Below are 21,880 nucleotides of genomic sequence, written 5' to 3'. Positions count from 1 at the left end.
TGTGTGTGTGTGGGTGGGTGGGTGGGTGGGTGGGTGTCATCCCTCCCTTTGTTCATTCGTCTGGCTGTGTAGCTGTTTGTTCTTAGTTATTTGTCATTCTTTTTTTTTCTTTTTTTTCCGAGATATCCTGCTCCAATATTGATCATGATCATTTAACACAATAAATTAATATTTTAAATATTGTGTGTTTGTAAAACTTTAAAGAATAATCTGAAACTGAAGTGTTTGTTAACAGCTAAATTGATTTCACTAGTCTTGCTGACGAAAGTCTGTATTTCCATTATTTTCGTCTTAAGATCAACTAATGTAGCTGCACCCTTTTGGAAAGTGTGATGCTTTGCTATAAATGCAGGAGACCTAATTCCTTTAGACCCACTCACTCCACTCTACAAAGGTCTGAATGAGAGCACCATTGCTAAAGACAAAAGTCTTTTCATAATTGCCAGAGATTTGTGTGGAACGTCAAATGCACAGTCCTGCTCCACCAGATGGTTTACATATAAATAAGTGACCTTCTGCACCTTCTTGTGGTGCGATAGAGATCATGGATACATCAATCACCATATCAAAGGCATCCTCTGTGCCTCAGCTCCTTCTCCTCCTCACCTGCTTATATACTCAAGACTTTGTGCTTCCCCCCTCCCTTTGGTTGTCTTCTAGGCTTTGAACAGGCTGTCAGAGGAGTAGATAACCTCCTGCTAACCTTGAGCCTTAATAAGGTCTGGGCCTGTTGTCACAAGGATTCTGGTGGGCAGAGAGAAGCGGGTTTCTGTGCTCAACCCTGACCGAGAGGGTGCAGGGGGCACAGGCTGGGCTGACAGATTGTACCCCCCCACACCCCCGTCACATTGGCACCTCAAAGCAGCGCCTGCCTGACAGCTTGTCTGGCATCTCCTGGCATAAATGGTGTCCAAGGGAGCAGGAGGACCCAGAAAATATTGTATATAAGTTTAAAGAAATTTGCATTTCTTTTTAAGGCGGTTCAGTTTTATATTGGTCTTTGTTTGGTTTGGTAGGTAGGTGATATAAGACTGAAGGTGGAGCTGGAAAAGGTTTAAGAAAACACAAATCCAAATTGACCCTGAAGAAAGGTCTCTCTCTCTCCTCTCCCCCCCCCCCCCCCCCCCCCCCCAATCTTAGAAAGCACATTTAGTGATTTCAGTGTTTGAAAGGTGCTAAATAAATAAACTTGCCTTGCCACTTGCCTGATCATGAGCTTTGCGCTTTTTTTTGTTGCTCATTGAGTTTAGGTGGGCAATTCAGTTAATATAAATATAACATATGCTATTAATGAAAAAATACTTGAAAAAATTGTAGCAATAGAAGCTGATCAGTTCTTCTAATTTATGCTTGCAAAGTCAAACTTTAAATGGACAGGCTTATTGAACACAGTATAATGGAAATTTGTGTCTTTAGAATTTGAGGTCTAGCAGTGATGGTTTCTAGATGCATTCATAGATGTGGTGGGACACATTGCTGTTCTATCCTGAGATCATCGGGGGTTTCTGGTCTCCCCTTGCTAAGGTGACCCAGCCAGGATTAATCAGGCCCAGACTTGTTTCCCAGCAGCATTGACCCACCATTGGACCTTTTGATTCAAATTCACCTGGGGGCCCTTTGTACAGATTTGATGGCCTTCACCTTTGCAGCACCTCTGATGCCAAAAAAGGTCTAGGTCTTACAAAGGGAGCAGGCAGCTAAACATCAGCATCCCACTTCTATGGGCTCACAGTACATTCTCCAGCCGCTCCTCCGGCACTGATTTGTCAGTTCTCAGTACTTCAGCCATATGCATTCGTTTGCTTTTTCCATGCAATATTCTTGGGAAACTGTGAGGCTAAATAGAAGGACCTGCTTGGAAGAAGCTTGTGTGTGTAAAACACCTGGCCTCAAGAAGGTTGGTGTCACATGGTCTGGGAACTTCAGCTGCTTGCTCAAAAATGTCCGCAGTTCCCAGTTTAATGCTGAAGAGAGCAGGCTTGCTGATGGTTTAGAGTTTGGCTGAGGCTTCTTCACCTCCACCAGGTGAAGAACATTCATGTAGTCATGCACTCATCAACCAAGTACAAGTGCACACACAAACCAAACATGAGTATGTGGGAAACTTCGGTGAATGGGTCAGACAAGCAGTGACTATTTATTCAGTAGTGAATCAAATGTCTGTACAGCACCTCAATAGTAAAACACAATGAAACACCTGCATGGCAGTGTCCACATTGTAAGTGGAGCTGTACTGGATAATAAATGAAGGTCTGATTAAAACATTATCAAATTGCTTTGTCGCAGTTAAACTGGTAGTTGCCACAAGAACATTAAATTATGCTCAGGCTCAAATTACAATTGAAATTGCAAAATCACCAAGTGGAAGAATTTAAATATATAATCCACTTTTGTTGTGCACCCTCCTGAGAGTCTAATTAGGTGGAAAATAAAAAGGCGAACTGTTTGATACTGACTTGAACCTCATTAATAACTCTTGGTAAATTGAACTGCTGCTGAGGCTGCAGTCATGAACCAGACGTGCGTGCGTGTGTGCATGTGTACGTTTGCCGTGTGCCCCACAGGGGTCTTTGGGTTTCCCTAGAAGACAAAAACAGGAAGAATGAAGGTAGCTTCCTCTGTCCCTGCTCTGCCTCACTACTCTATTGTCTTTCCTATCTAGCTATCTCTCTTCACATATTTGAAATAGTAGGACTGTTGTGCACTGCTGTCACCATCCTCACACCACCTTTTGTGCCGTCTTGCTCAAAAGATCTGGTGTCTTTGAACATCTGCAGATTTGGTTCTTAAACTCAGGAGATCGACTGTTTTTAAAATAACAACAGCCAGAAGCTCGTAGAGGTCACAGGGGTTATTCCTTCCCACCTCCATGATTTCTCTCTGTTTTCCTTCTCTGTGCAAGTAGGTGATGGTGGGATGTACACTGGCTTTCATTTTCCCTATATGTACACGACGGGGGAGTCGTCCATTCCCATTATTTGCCCACAGCAACAAGAGCTCATTATAGAAGCCAGACAGATATGTTCTCAATTTTTGTCAGATGGGTGGAGAGGGGTGGGTGTGCGTGTGTGAGTGTAAGAGTGAGTGAGGAGAGTGTGTATTTTTCTATTGGTAGTGTTAAGTAAGCATTTTTATTATTATATAGTATGATAACAGTCTGGGAGTGTGAAAAGCATATAAAGTGTCTTTGTCTGGCACGTTTCCTGAACCTGATGATTTTTCTGTCTTTGTTTCACCCTGTTGAATGCAGCTTCATTACTTGCATCGTCGTTTCTGGTGGCAGCTTAACTACTATCTTGTCTGCTAATCAGGAACGACTAATTATGGTTCCTCTTTGTCTGTTTTCCAGAAATCGAGCCATAGCCGATTATCTACGTTCCAATGGATATGAAGAAGCATACTCCACCTTCAAGAAGGAGGCGGAATTGGATAATGTGAGTAGATTAAGGACAGACACATACATCCACACAGCCAATCAGACCAATTTAAACAAACAGTAGGTGTTGATTTCCACTTTATTTCCCATCATGAACATTTTTGTCAGTATGTTCAGGAGTGTGACCTGGAGCACCTGCTCCTGGTCAGGATGCTCTGTCTGATTGGTGTGGCTTGTGCTGCAAGCCTTTTTTTATTTAAATTAATATATATTAACATATATACTTTGAAAAAAAAAAACATTAATAGTTCTCCTTTCTGATGAAATATGAATGTATTAATTCCTTCTGTCACCATTTTATTAGGCACACCTATCACAAATGTTGGGCCCTGAAGTCTTATTTTTATGTTGCTTATATTGAGTGTTTTGGACACTCATGGAATGTGGAGAGTTAGTGGTGCCGCACTTACACTTACATTTTTTTTCTTTTGTGTCAGCCCCTAAAAACAACATCTGGGTCATGTTCTTTTCCTCGATGTGCCTTTCCTCTTCTTGCTTAGTGTGAATTTTCTGGTGTAGCTATAGCATTAGGAGCAATGCATAAAACAAACCAGACATAAAGTTCAGTTTATGTTGACATTGTTTTAGACAGGTGTGAATTGTAATGTTGTTTTATTTATTTATAATGTATGCATTGGGACAAAAATACCAAACATCTAATGTAATTAAGAAATGTGAATCCAGCACTCACAGTGGAAGAGGTGGGACTTCACTGCTTGGCTGGATTTAGGGGTGCGTGTTGAAAAGGTCAAGCATCTTCAGTCTGGGGTGTTCAGTAACTTAAAATTAGCAACATGAACCACAAGAAAAGTATGACTTTGAGTAATTGTCATTTTATTGTAGGTTAAATCAATAAACACCAGTCAGTCACCTGTGTTAGTTGTCATTTAAAACTCATTCATCTTTTTTTCCACATAATACGGAGTGTAGTAAGGAGCCTAAAATAAAATATGTGCCCTTTAGAGCTTATTGTGTAGTGTTTGCCATGTTATTGCTTATTTGTTTAAAGCTCTCTTCACCTGAGAGCGTTTCTCATCTCACTCTTGCTCTTCTGCCTTGTGGCACCTTTTCTTTTCCATTGCCTTCACATGACACCACACTCCCCTCTCTTCTGTGTCTTCATCTGTCATTCTCCCACTTGATCTCCACGTGACAGGCCTTTGGAAGCAGGGTGAATAATGGATGAATGGCACAGAGGGATTGGTGCAGCCTTTTGGGTATCGGCCACACACACCTTGACGGGACTCGGCTAAACAGATGAAGCATTTAAAAAAAAAAAACATTTTATTGTTTTTTTTAGGACTGTTAAGTATGTTACCTTTTTTCTTTTAATGCGTTTAAAGTGTGGTTGGGTTTTGTTCTTATTGGTGAATTAAGTGTTCCTCGGTGTGGCTCTTTGTGGATGTTTGAGAAGCAGTTTAAAGTTAATGTCATGACAGACTGAGTGCACTGGTAGGAATAATTAATGTAGGTCATGCTCCAGTATTTTCTTGCCTTTTTGAAGGAAAGTATACATACCTGCATGCACAGATAAACATGTGCACGCCTTTTTATTAGCCACTGCCAATTGGCTGGTAGGCAGAAGTGAAGTCTGGCACTCAGTGTGTGTGTGTGTGTGTGTGTGTGTGTGTGTGTGTGTGTGTGTGTGTGTGTGTTGTCCAGGCAGATGGCAGATTAGATGATTGCAGACTTGTCCAAACTGGGTTCCCCCACTCAGTCCATCTGAGATAGATCTGCTCGATTTCTTCACAGGGCTCCGTACATGTCTTTGTCTCTCTTTCTTGTTAACACCTCCTGTAGCCCTGAGGAATCACCTCTTGCCACTGAAACGTGTTAAATATAGGCTTCGACATCACCTGCAGCTCTCCACACCTCCAGGATGTCTGGAAACAGACACGGCTGAGTAGGGGGCTGTGAAATTGGAGCGCACTGCTAATTTTCTCCCTCACTGACACCCGTGGCTGTCTGTCAGTGTGGGTTTTTGATGCTTTGGTACTTGCGCCCTAAAGGCATGGATGTGCATAGAGTCCTCCAAAACTGTTGCATTGTTTATAGAGCGAGGCAACACAAAGCAACACTTCAGATTTACTTTAGCATATACTTAAATACACTTTAAATAATATTTCAGAAAAAAAGATAAAATGCTCTGCTTGGTTATTATTATGGTTATGCATTTTGATTAGTTTTTTCCCCCTTTAGTTTCTAGAGTAAGTTTGCCTGTTTCAGTTTAGTTTTGTGTGGTTTTTTTGTTAGTTTGGGGTTTTTCTTATTTTTAGAATGCGGGTGGTGTTTTGTTTTGTTTGGGGGTTTTTTCTCCACGGATATGATACTTGTTTCTAACTTCTTACATTAATAATACAAACACAACACTTCATGTCTCACAGACATCCCAGTCTCTCTAAACGTGCACTAAAGCATGCTGTTTGCTTGTTGTTTGTTTTTGTTTCACTGTTATTTTCATTCATTTTAAGAGTTAAATTTTTAGTTGTATTGCAGTAACTTGAAGCTTTGTCCACACTTATTTTTAGTTCTAAGTTAATCCTTAGTTTATGTCAAATATTACTCGATTTCAGTTTTTATCGCAAAGATTTGTTGATTTTCTTTGACTAGTGTAACTGAAGGTCATGAGAGAGTGATTTTTTTTAATTTTTTTATTGTTATTATTTTTTTAAAGGCATTTAATGACCCTATGCATCGTTACTTTGATAAACAGGATGTATTTGCACAGAGCTAACTTTGACACTATGTGTATAAGAGAATACACTCAAAGGGGTGTGTCATGTTTTATTGTTTGATGTTTTCAAACAAAATTATTGCAGAAAATAGTATTTTTAACATTTACTTGATGTAATTTGTAGAAAATTCATAAGGCTATTAGGTAAGCTGTGATAAGTTTGTTTATTGCTGTATGTAATCCTATAAAATGGTAAGGCTTGTGGGTTAATTGGTAGCAGTCTATAAAACGCTGGTAATTAGCATCAAAGAGTGCTGCTGGAACCACGTGCCACCACTGGGCCAACATAATTTATTTTGTTGTGTGTGGTGAATAAATCCCTGGTTGGTCTGCACCTCATCTCTGCCACAAGCCGCCTATTTCAGTCATACCACTGCTGGCCTTTCTAATAAAGATTTTTAAAGACATGCTCTGTGAGACTGTCAACCTCTACATATATGGTATTTAACCTTTGGTGCATATGTAGCGACACTACAGTGTTTTGTTTCCTCCGTTGCCTGTTTGTGCCATGAAGCCAGTTACGTAAAAGGTAGAGTCCAATTCGAGGAATAAGCCTGCAGGTGGAATCAGGCTTCAGTCTGCCACAAGTTAACTTCTACCACTGCTTCCAGGACCGGGTGTGTGGCTGTGAGGCTGTAAGCCTTTCTTGTCTGCAGGAGATTAGCTTGTGTGAGGAGGATTTGGACTTGGGGTGTGTGTGTGTGTGTGTGTGTGTGTGTGTGCGCGCGCGCGCGCGTGTGTGTGTGCGCGCGCGTGCGTGTGTGTGCGCGCGCGCGTGTGTGTTTGTCATACAGTAGGTTGGCAGTGTCCTGCAGTTGGTTTTGGCCTGTGAAGGGTGTGTAAATAATCTCCCCCCCCCCCCCCCCCCCCCCCCCACACACACACACACACACACACACACACACACACACACACACACACCTTTTTGGGGTTTTTTTGTTGTTGTTTGTTTTGTTTTTTCTTTTTTCTAACTATAGCCAGATCTCACTATGCCCCTACCCACCCTTGACACGCGCACACACACAACATGCTCCTCACCGATTATGCTAAGCCCACGATTTTGACTTTCTTTGCCAGTTTTTCTGATACCCCCCTCACACTTTTCTCCCCAGAATGAAGAACTGGATAAGAAGTACGCTGGCCTTTTGGAAAAAAAATGGACCTCAGTCATCAGATTACAAAAGAAGGTTTGTGAGGTTTTTTTTTTTTCCCTCCTCAAAGAAAGCTTGTGGGGATTGTAGTCTTGTGAAAGGTTCGTGATATTGGTGCTCAAGCAGTTGTTAACACTGAAATGAAGTCTGTCAAACAAAGCAATGACACCACTGTTGATGTAAAATACTAACTTAAACACAAACAATAGTCTCGTGAATCCATGATCCTTCTCCCGTATCTCCTAAATGCACATTTCAATATGCTTCACCAGCTTTTGTCCCTGTGCTCTCTGGCTAGGTGATGGAGCTTGAATCCAAACTAAACGAAGCTAAAGATGAGCTCACTCTGGGTGGGCCCGTTACTCAGAAGCGTGACCCCAAAGAGTGGATCCCACGCCCACCAGAAAAGTATGCGCTGAGTGGCCACCGCAGTCCGGTCACCCGTGTAATTTTCCACCCCGTCTTCAGCGTCATGGTGTCAGCCTCTGAGGACGCAACAATAAAGGTCAGTCCTGCTGGTTTCAAGTCGAAGAGCCAAGAGTTTCCAGATAAAATCTGCAGTAGGTGATTTCACTGACAAATTTGTCTCGGGGCTCAGGTTGCACATAACAGTCTAAATAACTTTTGAAGTTTTTAATGGAGCCCTGCAGGACTGTGCTCTCCCTTTGCACATGATCCAATAACCCTGATCTACTGATGTTTGTTGTTCTGCTCAGCATAGCTGCTGATGGTGGCCCCAGTGAGTCTTATGATGAGTTCAGAACATTTAAGCTTTCCAGGGATAAAAACACTGACAGTTTTGTCTTCAGTATATTTGTCTCTAAATTCAAGCATCGTACTAATCAAAGTTTAAGAAATGGTCTCAAACTGTGTTAGTGGAGCTGGATTTTTAAGCTCTGTTAATTATTTAGTTTAAAAGGAGAGTAATAAAGACAGTTGTGTTAAGTAGACTGGTATGGGTATCCCAGCAGTGGATGTGCACTTTGTTGAGAAAATGTGCATTTTGTTTAGTGTCACATCTTTTAGAAGAATTTCTACAAATCCAGTTATTCAGTGTTTGATGCCTTCTATTCCCAGCATGCACAGATGGCACAGCTGTCGCTCTGCATGGGTAATATTTGAGTATGCTAATGTTTTAATTCATGATGTTTGGACTAAAACAGGCATTTACACTTGTGAGAAATGTTCAAATGCAATATTGCATGTATATCATGGCTTCAAAGACCCAAAAAATGACTTCATGAGTGGTTTGTGTGTCTGATTTGGGAGCTTCCTCATATCAGAGGTAAAGATGCATGCAGCATAAATCAGTGTTTAAAAATTGCTTTATAACCTTGTTTTATCGGTCCAGTTTTGCTCTTTCACTTTGTGCTTAATGTAAGCTGTCTTTAAAGTGTAGAGGATGGGTTCAATTCTTTCATTTCAACGGTTTTGGTGTCCAAAAACAAATTATTTTTTTAAACATGGCATTTTCCTTTCACAAGATATGTTTGCATTGTAGGCAGTGAAAAGAGGCATTCATGTATTGAGTGGCCTTTTTACATTTTTTCATTGTCAAAACATTAAAAAAAAAAAAAGCTTTTATGGAGACTGAAGAAGTAATTTGGCCCAGTGATCAAAATACACATGAACAGAATCTGCATTCTTGGACTTGGTGGTATAATCTACCCTGACTTTAGAGTATTACAGCAGTAACCTCCTCGTGATTAGAGATTTAAAAATTATCTTCTTTTTTTTTTTTTTTGTCTTTTAATTTAAAGCCTGCTTGGTGGCATTTTTAACTCAAACACCTTTTGTTCTCTTCTTTGGATGATGCTTCCCTTAGCTTTCCCTTTACTGCTTTGACTCTCCTTGCTAGATATACTCTGGATTATACGAGTATCTGTCTCTGCGTCTTGTATTTATTCGTGGATTCCTTTATATAAACTCTGTGTTCTGTCTCTGGGCTATTTTTGCAGCTGCGTTTCTCCACTGCTTCACTGAACAATGCCAATACTCCGCTGAGCTGTTTGTTATCTGTATATTTTATTCATAAGACAATAACAGACATTTGTACATCTCCTCCTTGGCTACACCCACGCAGCAGGGAATTCTCTCTCACTCCGTTTTGGCATCTTCTTCCTTTTCCAGCCCCGCCCTCCAACTCGCTCCCCCCACTGCACCCCCTCCTCTCAGCATCCTGGCGCATTCATCTTCCACTTAAACCATTAGCTGCCCCACCATGACTCCATGCCATCAGCTGTCCCTCCCTCAGGAGCAGGGAGGCCCCAGGCCCAAATCTTAAAACTGAGCCCTGATTTCAGGCGAATCTTTTCCCTGTCACCTCCACTCTCTGCACCCTGCTTTGAATCCCCCATTTGTCCTACTTTTCATCTCCTAAACCCGTTGTGTTTAATTTTTTTTTTTTTTTTTTTTTTTTAACAAGGAACGGACCCCTTTACTCAGAAAAGGCCAGACTGAGAATCTTGTCAGCTGCCTGACCTCATAATCAGGCCGTCTGTTAACATGTGGGAGGCAGTAGATGTTAGCTTGGTTTCGCATGAGGACCCTGGGTGAGGTGGGGTGGAGTGTGGGGTAGCGCTCTCTCCTGAGATTAATCTGCCTCACAGCACCTCAAAAGCTCACTAATTAACACCTTGTCTTATTTGTTTAATCTCCACAAAGAAAGCAGTAAACCTTTTTGTGGTCATTAACTGTAGTCACATTTCTGTTTGCTGCTACTCGAAGAAGTTAACTTCCTCTATAGCAACTGATTCAGAAACCTTTTCATTTATAGAGGAAACCAGCTTCATCAGAATTTTGCTCTTGATGTACTAACCATCATTTTGATAAAAGCAGGTATTCCTAACCTCGTAGTATTTTAACATGCAGCCTTGATTTCAAATGCATATGTTACCTTGTGTGGTTTGTGATCTTCATGCACCAGCAAATACCTTTCCAGCTCTGTACTGTACTATAACAGCTCAATGGGCAAACAGAGCTGGTACTGACTGATGTTTAAAATGCTGACTAGCCTGCTCATCGTTGGAGTAAGCAGCTTCATTTTCATTTGTGCTGACTGCTCAATATCTTTCTGCTTTTGTAGTTTATTTTTTAAATGATATTTTAGTTTATCAATCCCCAAAGCAGCACTGAACACTCAGTAAAATAAAATGGATGATGACAAAATGTATAGTAGGTAAAAATTTATTCAAAGCTTGAATAAATGCAATTAAGTAAATCAGTGTTTCTTAATGAGACTGTTTTTAAAATGTTTTCTAATGCCATTTATTGAAGTTATTAACAGTAACTTTGCTTGATGTTACTGGCAAGTTGAAACTTTGTACCATAAACTACCAAGCTAATGGTACAATAACAAAAGCTGGCTATGGGCCAGTAAATGGTGGGAGGGCTTTTGGAGGTCAGACTGCACACACACATTAAGCCCTTTAGAGCTGTGTTTCCTTACCTCTCACGTCTTGATTAAATTTAATTCCATTATACCGGAGGGGAATAGAGGGGAAAAAAGGTTAAATAATTCCATCACATGTTTGGTGAGAGGCAAAAACTTCTTTGGTGAGCCTCAAAATGTTTTATATGCAGGAAGTTCTGACCGGAGGTAACTTTTCACTGTGTAGGTACTTTTATAATCCAATATCTGCAGCCGTTGTGACAGATCATAAGACCACCTCAGGAAATGTTATTGGTAGGCTCTAACCAGCCAGGAATCAGAGTTTTGACTTGGGTTGTACATTGTTAGAAACCCCCTGTACTTGTATCTTTTCATGGGATGTAAGCTGTTTTGTTTTTTTTTTCTGTTTCAAATCCTGTTTGCCCTTTATTTTAAGTAACATCTCTGCATGGCAAAAATTGTAAAAAATTAAATAAAAAAAAAAACCAAAGAAACCAAACCCATAACATGAAAATATTATGTGTTTGGGAAAAAATACATGAAAATAGGAGTTAACTGAGGGCTGTAAAGCGACTAAATCTACTCAAAATTTTAAAAAGGGTTTTTACACCTGAATATGATCACGGTGGTTTAAATAAAAAAAAATAAAAAACAGCACTCTGAGGAACGTCTCAGAACGTTCTCTGACACCTTTTCTGCTGTGCTCGTAAGAAATCTCTCTTAATTTGCAACTATAACACCCTTTCATGTGTGTACAGCGTGCAAATCATGCTTCTGTGTGTGCTCAGGTACACCACCAGGATGTCAGGGTAATTTAAACAACTGAAGTGTGAGCTTTCTCATTGCTTTCCTCACAAATAGCACATGGACAGAGTCTTCACATTATTAGCGGCCTTTGATATTTAAAAAAAATCTACGATATTTTCACTGAAAGAATGGAGGCTATTAATCAGTGCCAGTCTGAATCATCGGTCTTTCAGTGTAGAGTTACAGGTTAATGGATAGCTGTGCTTTAGCCTCTGCTCCTGAGTACTGTTATATGTGTGAGTGTGAAATGTGTACATCCAACAAAAGAGGGAGAGAGAACCACTGAATTCATCCAGGACAACCTCCCCCAGCCATCTGTAGCTTCCTCATGGGAAGAGGGCAAAGGAAACTACGAGGATGGGGGAGGTGATGGTAGGGGTCTCCCATCACCGTCTGCCCCAAAATTCCCCCACCCCAGGAGAGGAACCAAGAAGGGTTTATCCCTTCGTGACAAACCGTCTGTCTGCTTTAAAGCTAGAGACGCAGCAGCTTTCAGGCTAGAAAAGTAGACTTTTCTATACTGTGCTCCGTCTGCAACACTCAGACTCGGCACAGTAACGTGTTAGCTTTTTTCTGGCCAAACTGTGACCCTGATGAGCAGCTCTAAGGTGCCACAAGCTCTAAAATGCATTCAGTATGTGCTTCCTTTGACTTCTGCCATCAGTGCGTCTTATTGTTGTAACTGTAATTTCAACAACACAGAGCTACAGACGATGCAACGTTTGGGTGTGTGATGAAATGAAGTGTATCAGCGGTATACAAACTTAATGTTGACAAAGTGATTTGCTTTGTCCATCAGGTGTGGGACTATGAAACAGGAGACTTTGAACGCACGCTGAAGGGCCACACAGATTCAGTGCAGGACATCTCCTTTGACCACACAGGCAAACTGCTCGCGTCCTGCTCCGCAGACATGACCATCAAGCTGTGGGACTTCCAAGGCTTTGAGTGCATCAGGACCATGCGTGGTAAGAAGATGAAGCTGTCGGTTTCTTTTCTCTAGTGGACCTTAATCACAGCTGCTGCCGTTTTATATCCCCTTTGTTATGGTTTCCGCACCGTGTGGTTCCAGTGCTCAGGTGCTACACGTGCTGCTTGTTATCACATTTGATGTGCATCAACTGGCACCAACCCAAGCCGGGAGTACAGTTAGCTCTGGATTCAGCTCTTCTTAACCTAAAAAATAATTTTAAATGTGTCCTCTGGCCCTGCTCGTTAATGGACCACCTTACCAATGCTTTTCATCTTCAAACCTTGAATCTGAAGTGGCCACTGATGGCTGTCTGTGAAGTAGACATAAAAGAATATTTATTTTTGATGGGGGTGTAAGCCCTTCCTGGTGAGCAGACTAAACCCACTCAAGCATTCTTAAATTTATGCTGGAGTTGCAAATCCTGCGTTTTTGTGCAAGTGAGCAACAGATTTCACCGGTTGCCGGTCTTCTTTTTGATGTAAATGAGAGTGAGCTGCTAGCACACATCTATAAACAGACGAGCTGGGTTCGCTGCACAGAACTCACCAACGGAAATGGCTTTATTAATCTGAGCCTGCTGTTTACTTCTGTTAGCCACCATTTTCCCCCTCCTTCTTTTTTACTACCATCTCTGTCCTCTTTTAATTCACTCAACCTTTCCTCCTTTTTAATCCACTCCTCCGATTTTAAATTTTAAATATCTTGGTGGAAACACACACGCACAAAGAGAGGGGGAGAGAGAGGCCAACTGGTGAAGTAGATTAGTGCCGATTTGGACAGCAGCTTAATTACCCTCTTCAGCGCTAGATAGCACTTTTCTGTGTAGTTGCCACCCATTATTGTAGCCTGGTGGCATGTGCAAGTACACACACACACGTACGTACACACACACGTACGTACACACACACACACAGGCCTTTTAGAGTATGCTTACTGTTGTCTTCATCTATTTAGCAGCTTAAATATGGCCCAGCCTTTAGGTAATTACGCGTCTCTTATTCTCTGTCTAACAAAAATGAGTGCCAAAGCTCCAGCATGTTGGCTTTCTTGCTTGTCAGCTTTTTTTTGGTGAATTATAACAGTGTTTGGGCTTTGTTTGGTGCTAAGCATGTGTTTTTAAATAAATAAATACATTTATGTTTCTAAATTTTCATTCTGGTGGTCAGATTGCAAGCAGAAAGACTAAAAGGATCATGTGTTGCAGTCTGAAATCATTAAATTACATTTCACAGCAGACTTAGATGTTATGTGGGCTTGTGCTGTTGGGCCTGTTTTCAGAGGTTCTGGGTCTTGCTGAATCTTTGTTGTTGTGTTTGTTTTTCTGTGTTCCAGGACACGACCACAATGTTTCGTCTGTAGCCATCATGCCCAACGGAGATCACATTATTTCTGCCTCCAGGGATAAAACCATGAAAATGTGGGAGGTGGCAACTGGGTATGCAATAGACACCTTTAAGCTGTTCTTTAAACCATTGTGTGTTATTTATTTTTACTTAAGCTTGATGTTGGGTTTTAACTATTTTCAGCCACGCTGATAGCTTTCTAACTGCTCTCATGTTTTTTTTTTTTGTCCATTAGCTACTGCGTGAAGACCTTCACAGGCCACAGGGAGTGGGTCCGTATGGTACGACCCAACCAGGACGGCACGCTGATCGCCAGCTGCTCCAACGACCAGACAGTCCGCGTGTGGGTAGTGGCCTCCAAAGAATGCAAGGCTGAGCTGCGGGAGCACGAACATGTGGTGGAGTGCATCTCCTGGGCACCAGAGAGTGCCTACTCCACCATCCTCGACGCCACAGGCTCGGAGGTAAAAGATCTGCTCGGATACGTCTCATTTCTCCCAAACTCCTCGAGGTCCACACAGGTTTTGGTGTATTTGTTGGTTTGTTCTCATCAAATGTGCAGTTTCGCCTTGTATGAGTACAGTCACTGTTTGAGAACCCAGAAATCTTTCCTTCTAGCAGCCAGTGAGAGAAGTAAACATTTGTGGGAGGTGACTGGAATCAAGACACAGTGATATCTCATCATGGATTGCTTTCCTTTATTTTTTTTGTTCATCCTATCTTTACATAAAATGGAAGTTGACTCTAACACCTGTATCCGGCCACAAAAAGCAGCCGTAAGCTTTTCCTCCATTTCTGAGCGTTGGTCGTACCAGCAGAGTCGACAGTCGTAGTCGAGAGTCTGAAGCCCAGTGTGAATTTTTTCCTGAATTTTAAGTATTTTTAACTCTCACTAATGCAAATTTGCCTCAGTTCACCTCTTTGCATAGATACTGTGAGACAATATCACTTCTTGTTTGGTGTGAATATTACTTGAATTTGCAGTTCAATATGTTTTTCCCTCTTTTCCTGATTTTAAACCTGAGGTCAGATCTATATATTGGGATTGGGATCTATATGTATTATATTTGGAGGCATTAGTTTGGTACAACTGTATTTTTTTTAAAAAAAAAAAAACGAAAAACTCAGTACTGCCTTACTGTTTCCATTAGAATTAATGGAGGGGTGGTGATTTGAGGTTGTTTTGCAGCTACTTGTTATATAGACGACCTCTGTATACCAAAGTATTCCAGAGTCAGATGTGAAGCAATCTGAATGACAGATAAAGGCTTGGCTAAAACCAGGTCATGCAACAGGACAAAGGGCCCAAGGTTGGATGGTTGCAAAAGAAAATAATCAAGGCGTTGCAATGATTAAAGTCCAGACCGGATTGAAGTGCTGTGCATAAACCGGTGAGCAAACCTCAATGAACTGAAGGAACATTGTAAAGAAGAGAAGACCAGAATTCCTCCATGGCAATTTGTGAGACTCATAAAGTCAAACAGAAAACGATTACTTCAAGTTATTTCTGCTCCGGGTGCATCTAAAAGCTGTTGAATCATAACGTGAACCTAATCGTTAACAGGATTGTATACAAACTGTGAGATCAGTTTATGTGTGATAAGTAACCATCACTAGTGAAAAATATTTGTAGCTTCAAACATATCAAAACCAAATAAGACTTTGACTGATGATGGCGAGGAGATTGAGCCACGAGGCGGCCATCGCTATACAGCCATGTGCTGCCAGTCACACACACAAAATCAGCCCGTCCTCCTGCCTCATGATCTTCAGTGTGTCTGATTGTAGCCTCGCAAATCTAAACACACATGCTCCCTCGCAGCAGTCGTCCCAATCTAACCTGTGTTCACAAAAGCTGACTTTTAGTACTCTTTAAATAGTTGTGGTTTTTTTGGTTTGTTTGTTTGTTTGTTTTAAACAAGCCAACGTAGTTGTTGGAATTGGGTGAATCTGCAGGCTGAGAGACAGCTGTTGTTATACAGATGTTTGCACATGTGCTCTCAGACTAGTTGCCAGCAAACGTATAACACAAACGCTCAGAGGTGTTTAATTTAGGCTGCTCTCTGTGTTCTGGTACAGTGGGTACAGTATGATACTCCGCATAAAGTACAAACAATGAACTATACACAAAGCTAATATTTCAATCCCCTCCCCTTCTGCCCGACCAGTCCAAGAAGAGTGGGAAGCCCGGCCCCTTCCTGCTCTCCGGCTCCAGAGACAAAACCATCAAGATGTGGGATGTCAGCACTGGCATGTGCCTTATGACGCTGGTGAGGAGCATTTTTGAAGTTTTTGTGTGTGCCACGTCCATATTTTTTGGGGAAAATGCTTTAAGTGAAGATATATTTCTTCAGGAATCAGATGAGATGTGTGTTGCTGTATCTCATGCAGGTTGGCCATGACAACTGGGTGCGTGGGATCCTCTTCCACCCCGGAGGCAAGTTCATTGTGACCTGTGCAGATGACAAGACCTTAAGGATCTGGGACTACAAGAACAAGCGATGCATGAAAACCCTGAGTGCCCACGAACACTTTGTTACCTCTCTGGGTAAGGCCCCCCCCCCCCCCCCCCCCCCCCCCCAAAAAAAAAAAGGCTTCTGCCTTGGTATTGTTTGTTGATGTTTTCTCCCGAAGTTCTCCCTCGCGGGGTGTGAATACATGGTCCAGGGTATTTGCTTTACAGTTGCGGTGAAGAAGCCGAGCTTCTTTACCAGGCTCGCTCGCAGCTGGGGTTTAAAACGTAGACAATCGCTGCAGGATTTTTTTAATTTATTTTTTATTCCCCCCTCTCTCCCCGCTCCCCAGTATCTGCAGCTTTTCAGCAGATCAAGGCTTGGTTAACTCTCCTGAGGAGCTCTTGAGCCAACTTTTCCTTGGCAAGCCGTTTGAAACCCAGTCCTCTTAAATCCTGCTTCAACCGGAGAGGATCGCTGTGAGCTATTGATGTGATGAGTTCTGGTGCAGTCTGAAAAAAGCAACAGAAGCACTTTTTGTTTGAAATCGGCAGAGAAAAAGAAACTTCATTTTCCCCCCTTTTTCTGTAGAGGTCTGTCATACAACACCACGAGCTCTTCCCCAAAGCTTTCTTATTTTAAAACCTGATATTAACTCTGCAGTCTTTTTCACTGTGTTCATGTTCCCAGATGTCTGAAGGGTGGTTTTATTTTCAGTGATGACTCACTTTCTATTCAGTGACGGGAACATTAATAAATGTTCCCAGAACAAATGAGATTTTGCGGGCTGCTAACCAGCCACGCCCCTGAAATATCGTCAGATTCATGTCAGGTCTACGTCATTTAAAAGAGGGGGGGAAGCAATGCCAAAACCAACAATAAGTGAAATGCCCCAAAGCTTTGCTTGTTCCTCAGAGCCTTACAGCTCCATTCTTGTCCACAAACATTGAAAACACATGCTTGATCCGAGCCAAGGACGTGAAATAAACACATAACAGGTGTTGGATATATACTGGCCTGCTGGCCCACAGGGGCAAAAATGTTGCCAATGTCACTGTAGTCAATTTGATGGTAACTCTGTTTTGTGTTTTTTCTCTTTTGCTCCACAGATTTCCACAAGGCCGCTCCTTATGTGGTCACCGGGAGCGTAGATCAAACGGTAAAAGTTTGGGAGTGTCGCTGATTTGGACCTTGAGAGGATTGGACCACAACCCCTGACCACCCAGGCGCTCCTCCTGCCATCCCACTTACCCTTTCACCTCCCTCCCTCACCTTAAACCCGAACCATCTCCTCCCTCCTTCCCCTCCACCCCCGCACATCTCGGTCCCCTTCTGTCGCACTCACCGCCATGGTTATTTACCCATCGCGCTCTCTCTGGTCCAGTAATTTTTATTTTATTTTTTTTGTCCTTCTGTGTAAATTATTCCTGGATGTAGATCGAGCTATTAAATGTTACACAAAAGTATTCTTGCATGGTAATCCAAAATTGTATACTGTAAATTTACATGACGTTGTCTAGAAGTACCATAGGTTTAACAACGGGGCTCGCGGAGCCTCCACCGACCAACCGGAGGCGGATGTTTTTGACTGGGTGTGAAACGTAGGGCACTAAAAACCGATAATTTAAGAAATGACAGTGTCTTTATGTGTAAGATTTATTTTTGTCAATTTTTTTTATTTAGGATTTTTCTTTTTCCCCCCCCTCTCTCTCTCTGTTATTTCTCTCCTTCACTGTCGTAGTCTGTCGGTGCCTAGCTCGGTGAAACGTTTAAGAGACGAGGCAGGAGAAACGTATATGTGGGGCTTTGTTATTGAAATAATCTGTAGCTTTATAACATCACTTCTCAAGTGTGCATACCATTTCTCTTCATGTGGATCTAGGTAATATTTTAATGGCTGTATATACGAATGTTTCAAACTGTGTCCTTGGACCTTGGGGGCTTGAAAACGGCTTTGTACTCATTGTCACGGCGGCACATGAATTGCTGCTGGGCTTTAGATAAATGATCCCATTTTTAAAATGCGTGGCTTTGCGAGTAGCTACACTAAGCTTGTTTTTTCTTCTTTTGTTTTTTTAAAACAAGAAGCCTGATGTAGCGAGCGAGTTTCGCCGTCAGTGAGCGCCCTGGTCGCTGAGCAGACTTTGGGGATTACACCCGTTTAATCTGAGTAAAGATCTCGGGCGCGCCTCCCTTTTTAGGAGACGTTTTCCCTTCACCTCCTCAGTCAGACCCGGCCGGATCTCGTAGCCACGTCTCTCGCCTCCTGACCTGGTTGGATGTGGCGGGGGGGTTTGGAGCACCAAAGGAAAGTCTGAAGATGCTCAGTTATCCCGCTTCGCCCTCTGAAGGCTTAAAAAAAATAACACAGTGAACTGGCTAATACACGACAAGGAGTCAAATTGAGCGCCCCCCAGGTTCCATATCTGGCATGTGCAAGGGTCTGTAATTTTTGAGTTATACCTTGTGCATAAAGAAATCGGTTTTGAGTACTGAAATAATACAAAGAAGCCAGTTTTCTGTGAAAATAAATGTAAATTTAGCTTGTTATCAATTAAGAAGCCTGGCAATTTTTTTTTTACTGTCGCCGTAAACTGATAACCCTAGCCGGGAATGAGGATTAGTGAGGAAATGCCGGATAACTACGGAGGTCGTCTCGTCTGGACGGTTTATACTTTAGCTCTTTACCCTGGAAACGCTTTCCTGAACTGAGCAGTTTGTCATATTTCAGACCTGCTTTACAACAAAATGACTGGGTTTGTATCTGCAGCTATCCTTAGAAAAACCCTGAAACTATTCTGATTGTCAAACCACGTCTTTATTGATATATGCAGAGGTGTCAAAACTCATCTTAAAGGGTACAGAGAAAGACAACACTAACACCCGAGGGTCTCCACAGACAAATCTCTCCTGAGTGGGTTTCCTCAAAAGTTCTGATTTTTGGATTAAATGCTGAAGAGACAACCATTCCACTTCCCTCATAGGACACAAACATAATGAAAAATAAATGAAACATCTTGCGTCTAGCTGTAGCTGCCAAGGTGATTCGTTAATCTTGCACATCCCTGTTTTTTTTTTTTTTTGTTTTTTTCACTGAAGCTTTGTTCATTCACTGGTGATCAAAGACAACAATGATGTTGATGAAGCGTTTAAATTAAATTTAAAAACAAAACACTTATAATTTCCGATTAGCCGTGTCATTCCAGTGCATCTCTTGGCTAATAAAGAATTCCACTGCTTTAACCGATCTTCTTATCTTAGCTTCTTTGCCAAGTTTTTCCTCTCTTCCTGTGTGTAACTGGATGTGGTGATCTGCTGCTCAAGCTCTTGCTAGTGGCCACTGTGAGCCTAAATGTGACCTGGTGATGTAGCACCGCTGCATGTAAGCCTGCGCCCAGAGGCGGAGCTGTCGGAACGTGACGTTTTAAATGATTTGGTGAATGATTGACTTAAAAAAAATTGGTGAATGAGTGCTTATTTGCCTTCTTCCTCTTCAGCGTTAATGATAATGGTGCCACGCTGTTGGAATCACAGAGAAATCGAGTAATTGTTCTTTCCCCAAACTGATCCGGGTTCGGACAGCTCTGATCTCTGGTTGTAGGACAGCTGGTTTTGTTGTGTGATGCTATTCGAGGGAGGTTTGACAGCCTCCTCCTTCTGTACATGTAATGGGATTGTGGCAGACTAGGATGTCCCAAAGGAGAAACCCTCTCTTTCAGGAAATATTACTGATGTCTCCCTTTTGGTGCAGTGCCCCTCTGCCCCCTTACTTTTTTTTTTCTCCCTATAAGCTGTTTTTTCTCCGTACAGAACATTTCGTCAGAGGCTTTGGATGAAGAGAGTACATTTTTGTAGTACAGTTTGGCTAACAGAGATGCCAACGTGTTAAATGTTCTAGCTGAAGCCAAAAATGGAGACATTTGTCTGTACAATCGGGTTTATCTTGAGAAAGCAGCCTCCTTGGGGGTCCAGATGCTGCAACCAGCCTTTTTGAAAAGTCTCCTCAGGATCACTCTGACATGCCAGACCACAAAATGTAAAGAAAACTTATGCCCCTCCTTGATTTTACTTCAAGGAGGAAGGTGATGATCAGAGGTCAGGACGATGTGCGTTCTGTTTATTTTGTAATAATCGGTTGGGGGAGGGGGAAAAAGAAGGAAAAAGACTAAAAGCAAACCTACAACATGGCTGACAATGTATGCAAGTGTTGGGAAAATCCCCTTTTGACATTCGCAGGTCCAAAGCAATCCCTGTGCTGCTCTGGTCTGGTGTGTGAAGGGACCGACGGACAGCTTTTTACTGTCTGTGGGTCGTTTCCCTCGGCCCTCTGTAACCTGCCTGTGAACCACACACGAGGACTTCAGACTTCACAACAAGCTCCTACAGGAGAGCTCATGATGTTATCGCCACTATGGTCTCACTCTTCACACAGCAAACTGTTAACAATATACCTGGATGTCATTATTGTTTGCGATATAATAAAAGAAGAAAATCTACGTCTGCGTCACCTGATTATTTCTTTAGAGAAGCTAGCAAGGGGCTCCGGAGAGATGGGTATTGGTGGGGGGGGCAGGCAATCAGCCTTTTATTTTATTTTTTTTTAAACAATTTGCATGCAGCATGGTTGTTGGTGCTATACAGGCTGGCCTGAGTATTTCAGAACCTGCTGATCTGCTGGGATTTACACACACACACGCACACAGACACCTTTAGAGTTTACAGATGATGGTCTGAACAAGAGAAAGTATCCAGATGTGTCAGTATGTCAAAAGAGACATAGGAAGGCAACAATAACTCAAACCATCCCTTACAACCAAGGCAAGCAAAAGACCATCTGTGCTGTAGCAGAAGACCACACCTGGTGCCACTTTTGTCAGCTAAAAACAGGAAATTGAGGTTACAATTTGCAGTCTTATCAAAATTGGACAACAGAAGACTGGAAAACATTGTCTGGTCAGAAGGTGAGTTCAGACGGGAACAGGTCTGATCCTCCGTGGATTCAAATAGAGCAATCCTGCTTTGTAGTTCAGGTTGGTAGTGTTGTAACGGCGTGAGGGATGTTTTCTTGGTACACGTTGGACCTTACTACCAGGTGAGCATTGTTTAAACACGGCAGCCTGTGTGAGTATTGTTGCTGACCATGTGTACCCACAGTGTGTGCCATGTTACAAAGTTCAAATCATCCGCGACTCGTTCTCTATACTAAGGCATCTGCATGCCAATCCAACAGAGCACCTTTGGGACGTGCAACCAAGAAATCTGCAGCAAGTGTGTGATGCTGTCATATCAATATGAACCAAATGTGCACGACGGTAAGGAGCAACCGGGGAAAACGGTACACGGGAAACGTAAAACAGACCAGGGCTCAGGACTGAACATAATGAAAACGCTAAACACGATTATTTTAATTATTTTTTTATATTTGTTTTTAATCGAATTTAAATGTATCGATACAAAACTTAAGTGATTTTATAAAACTGACATAAAAAATTATTCCCTAAAAAAACCCCACAAACAGACAAAAAAAACTTTTACCGGTAGAGGCTCGAAGCTAAACACAGTTTCGGTGACGTCAACGCGCAGCGACGTGGA

The 21,880-nt window shown here is 42.1% G+C and overlaps 1 protein-coding gene across 2 annotated transcripts in view; it reads left to right on the top strand.

Moving 5' to 3' along the window:
- LOC308401642 (lissencephaly-1 homolog) overlaps positions 1–20,775 on the top strand; it is a 38,431-nt gene extending 17,656 nt beyond the window's left edge. For both annotated transcript variants that reach the window (XM_080889955.1, XM_080889956.1), the window contains exons 3-11: positions 3,350–3,434; positions 7,283–7,357; positions 7,620–7,826; positions 12,319–12,487; positions 13,825–13,927; positions 14,071–14,299; positions 16,004–16,105; positions 16,227–16,383; positions 17,398–20,775. In XM_080889955.1, the coding sequence (XP_080746081.1) occupies positions 3,350–3,434; positions 7,283–7,357; positions 7,620–7,826; positions 12,319–12,487; positions 13,825–13,927; positions 14,071–14,299; positions 16,004–16,105; positions 16,227–16,383; positions 17,398–17,471 (1,201 nt within the window). In that variant the 3' untranslated portion in view covers positions 17,472–20,775. The remainder of the gene's footprint in view (positions 1–3,349; positions 3,435–7,282; positions 7,358–7,619; positions 7,827–12,318; positions 12,488–13,824; positions 13,928–14,070; positions 14,300–16,003; positions 16,106–16,226; positions 16,384–17,397) is intronic.
- The last annotated feature ends 1,105 nt before the right edge of the window (positions 20,776–21,880 follow it).

Source organism: Rhamphochromis sp. 'chilingali' (assembly GCF_963969265.1).
Source record: "Rhamphochromis sp. 'chilingali' genome assembly, chromosome: 8".
Taxonomy (NCBI): Eukaryota; Metazoa; Chordata; class Actinopteri; order Cichliformes; family Cichlidae; genus Rhamphochromis; species Rhamphochromis sp. 'chilingali'.
Note: the sequence above shows the minus strand (reverse complement) of the source record. Positions and strands in the feature narration are given on the sequence as shown.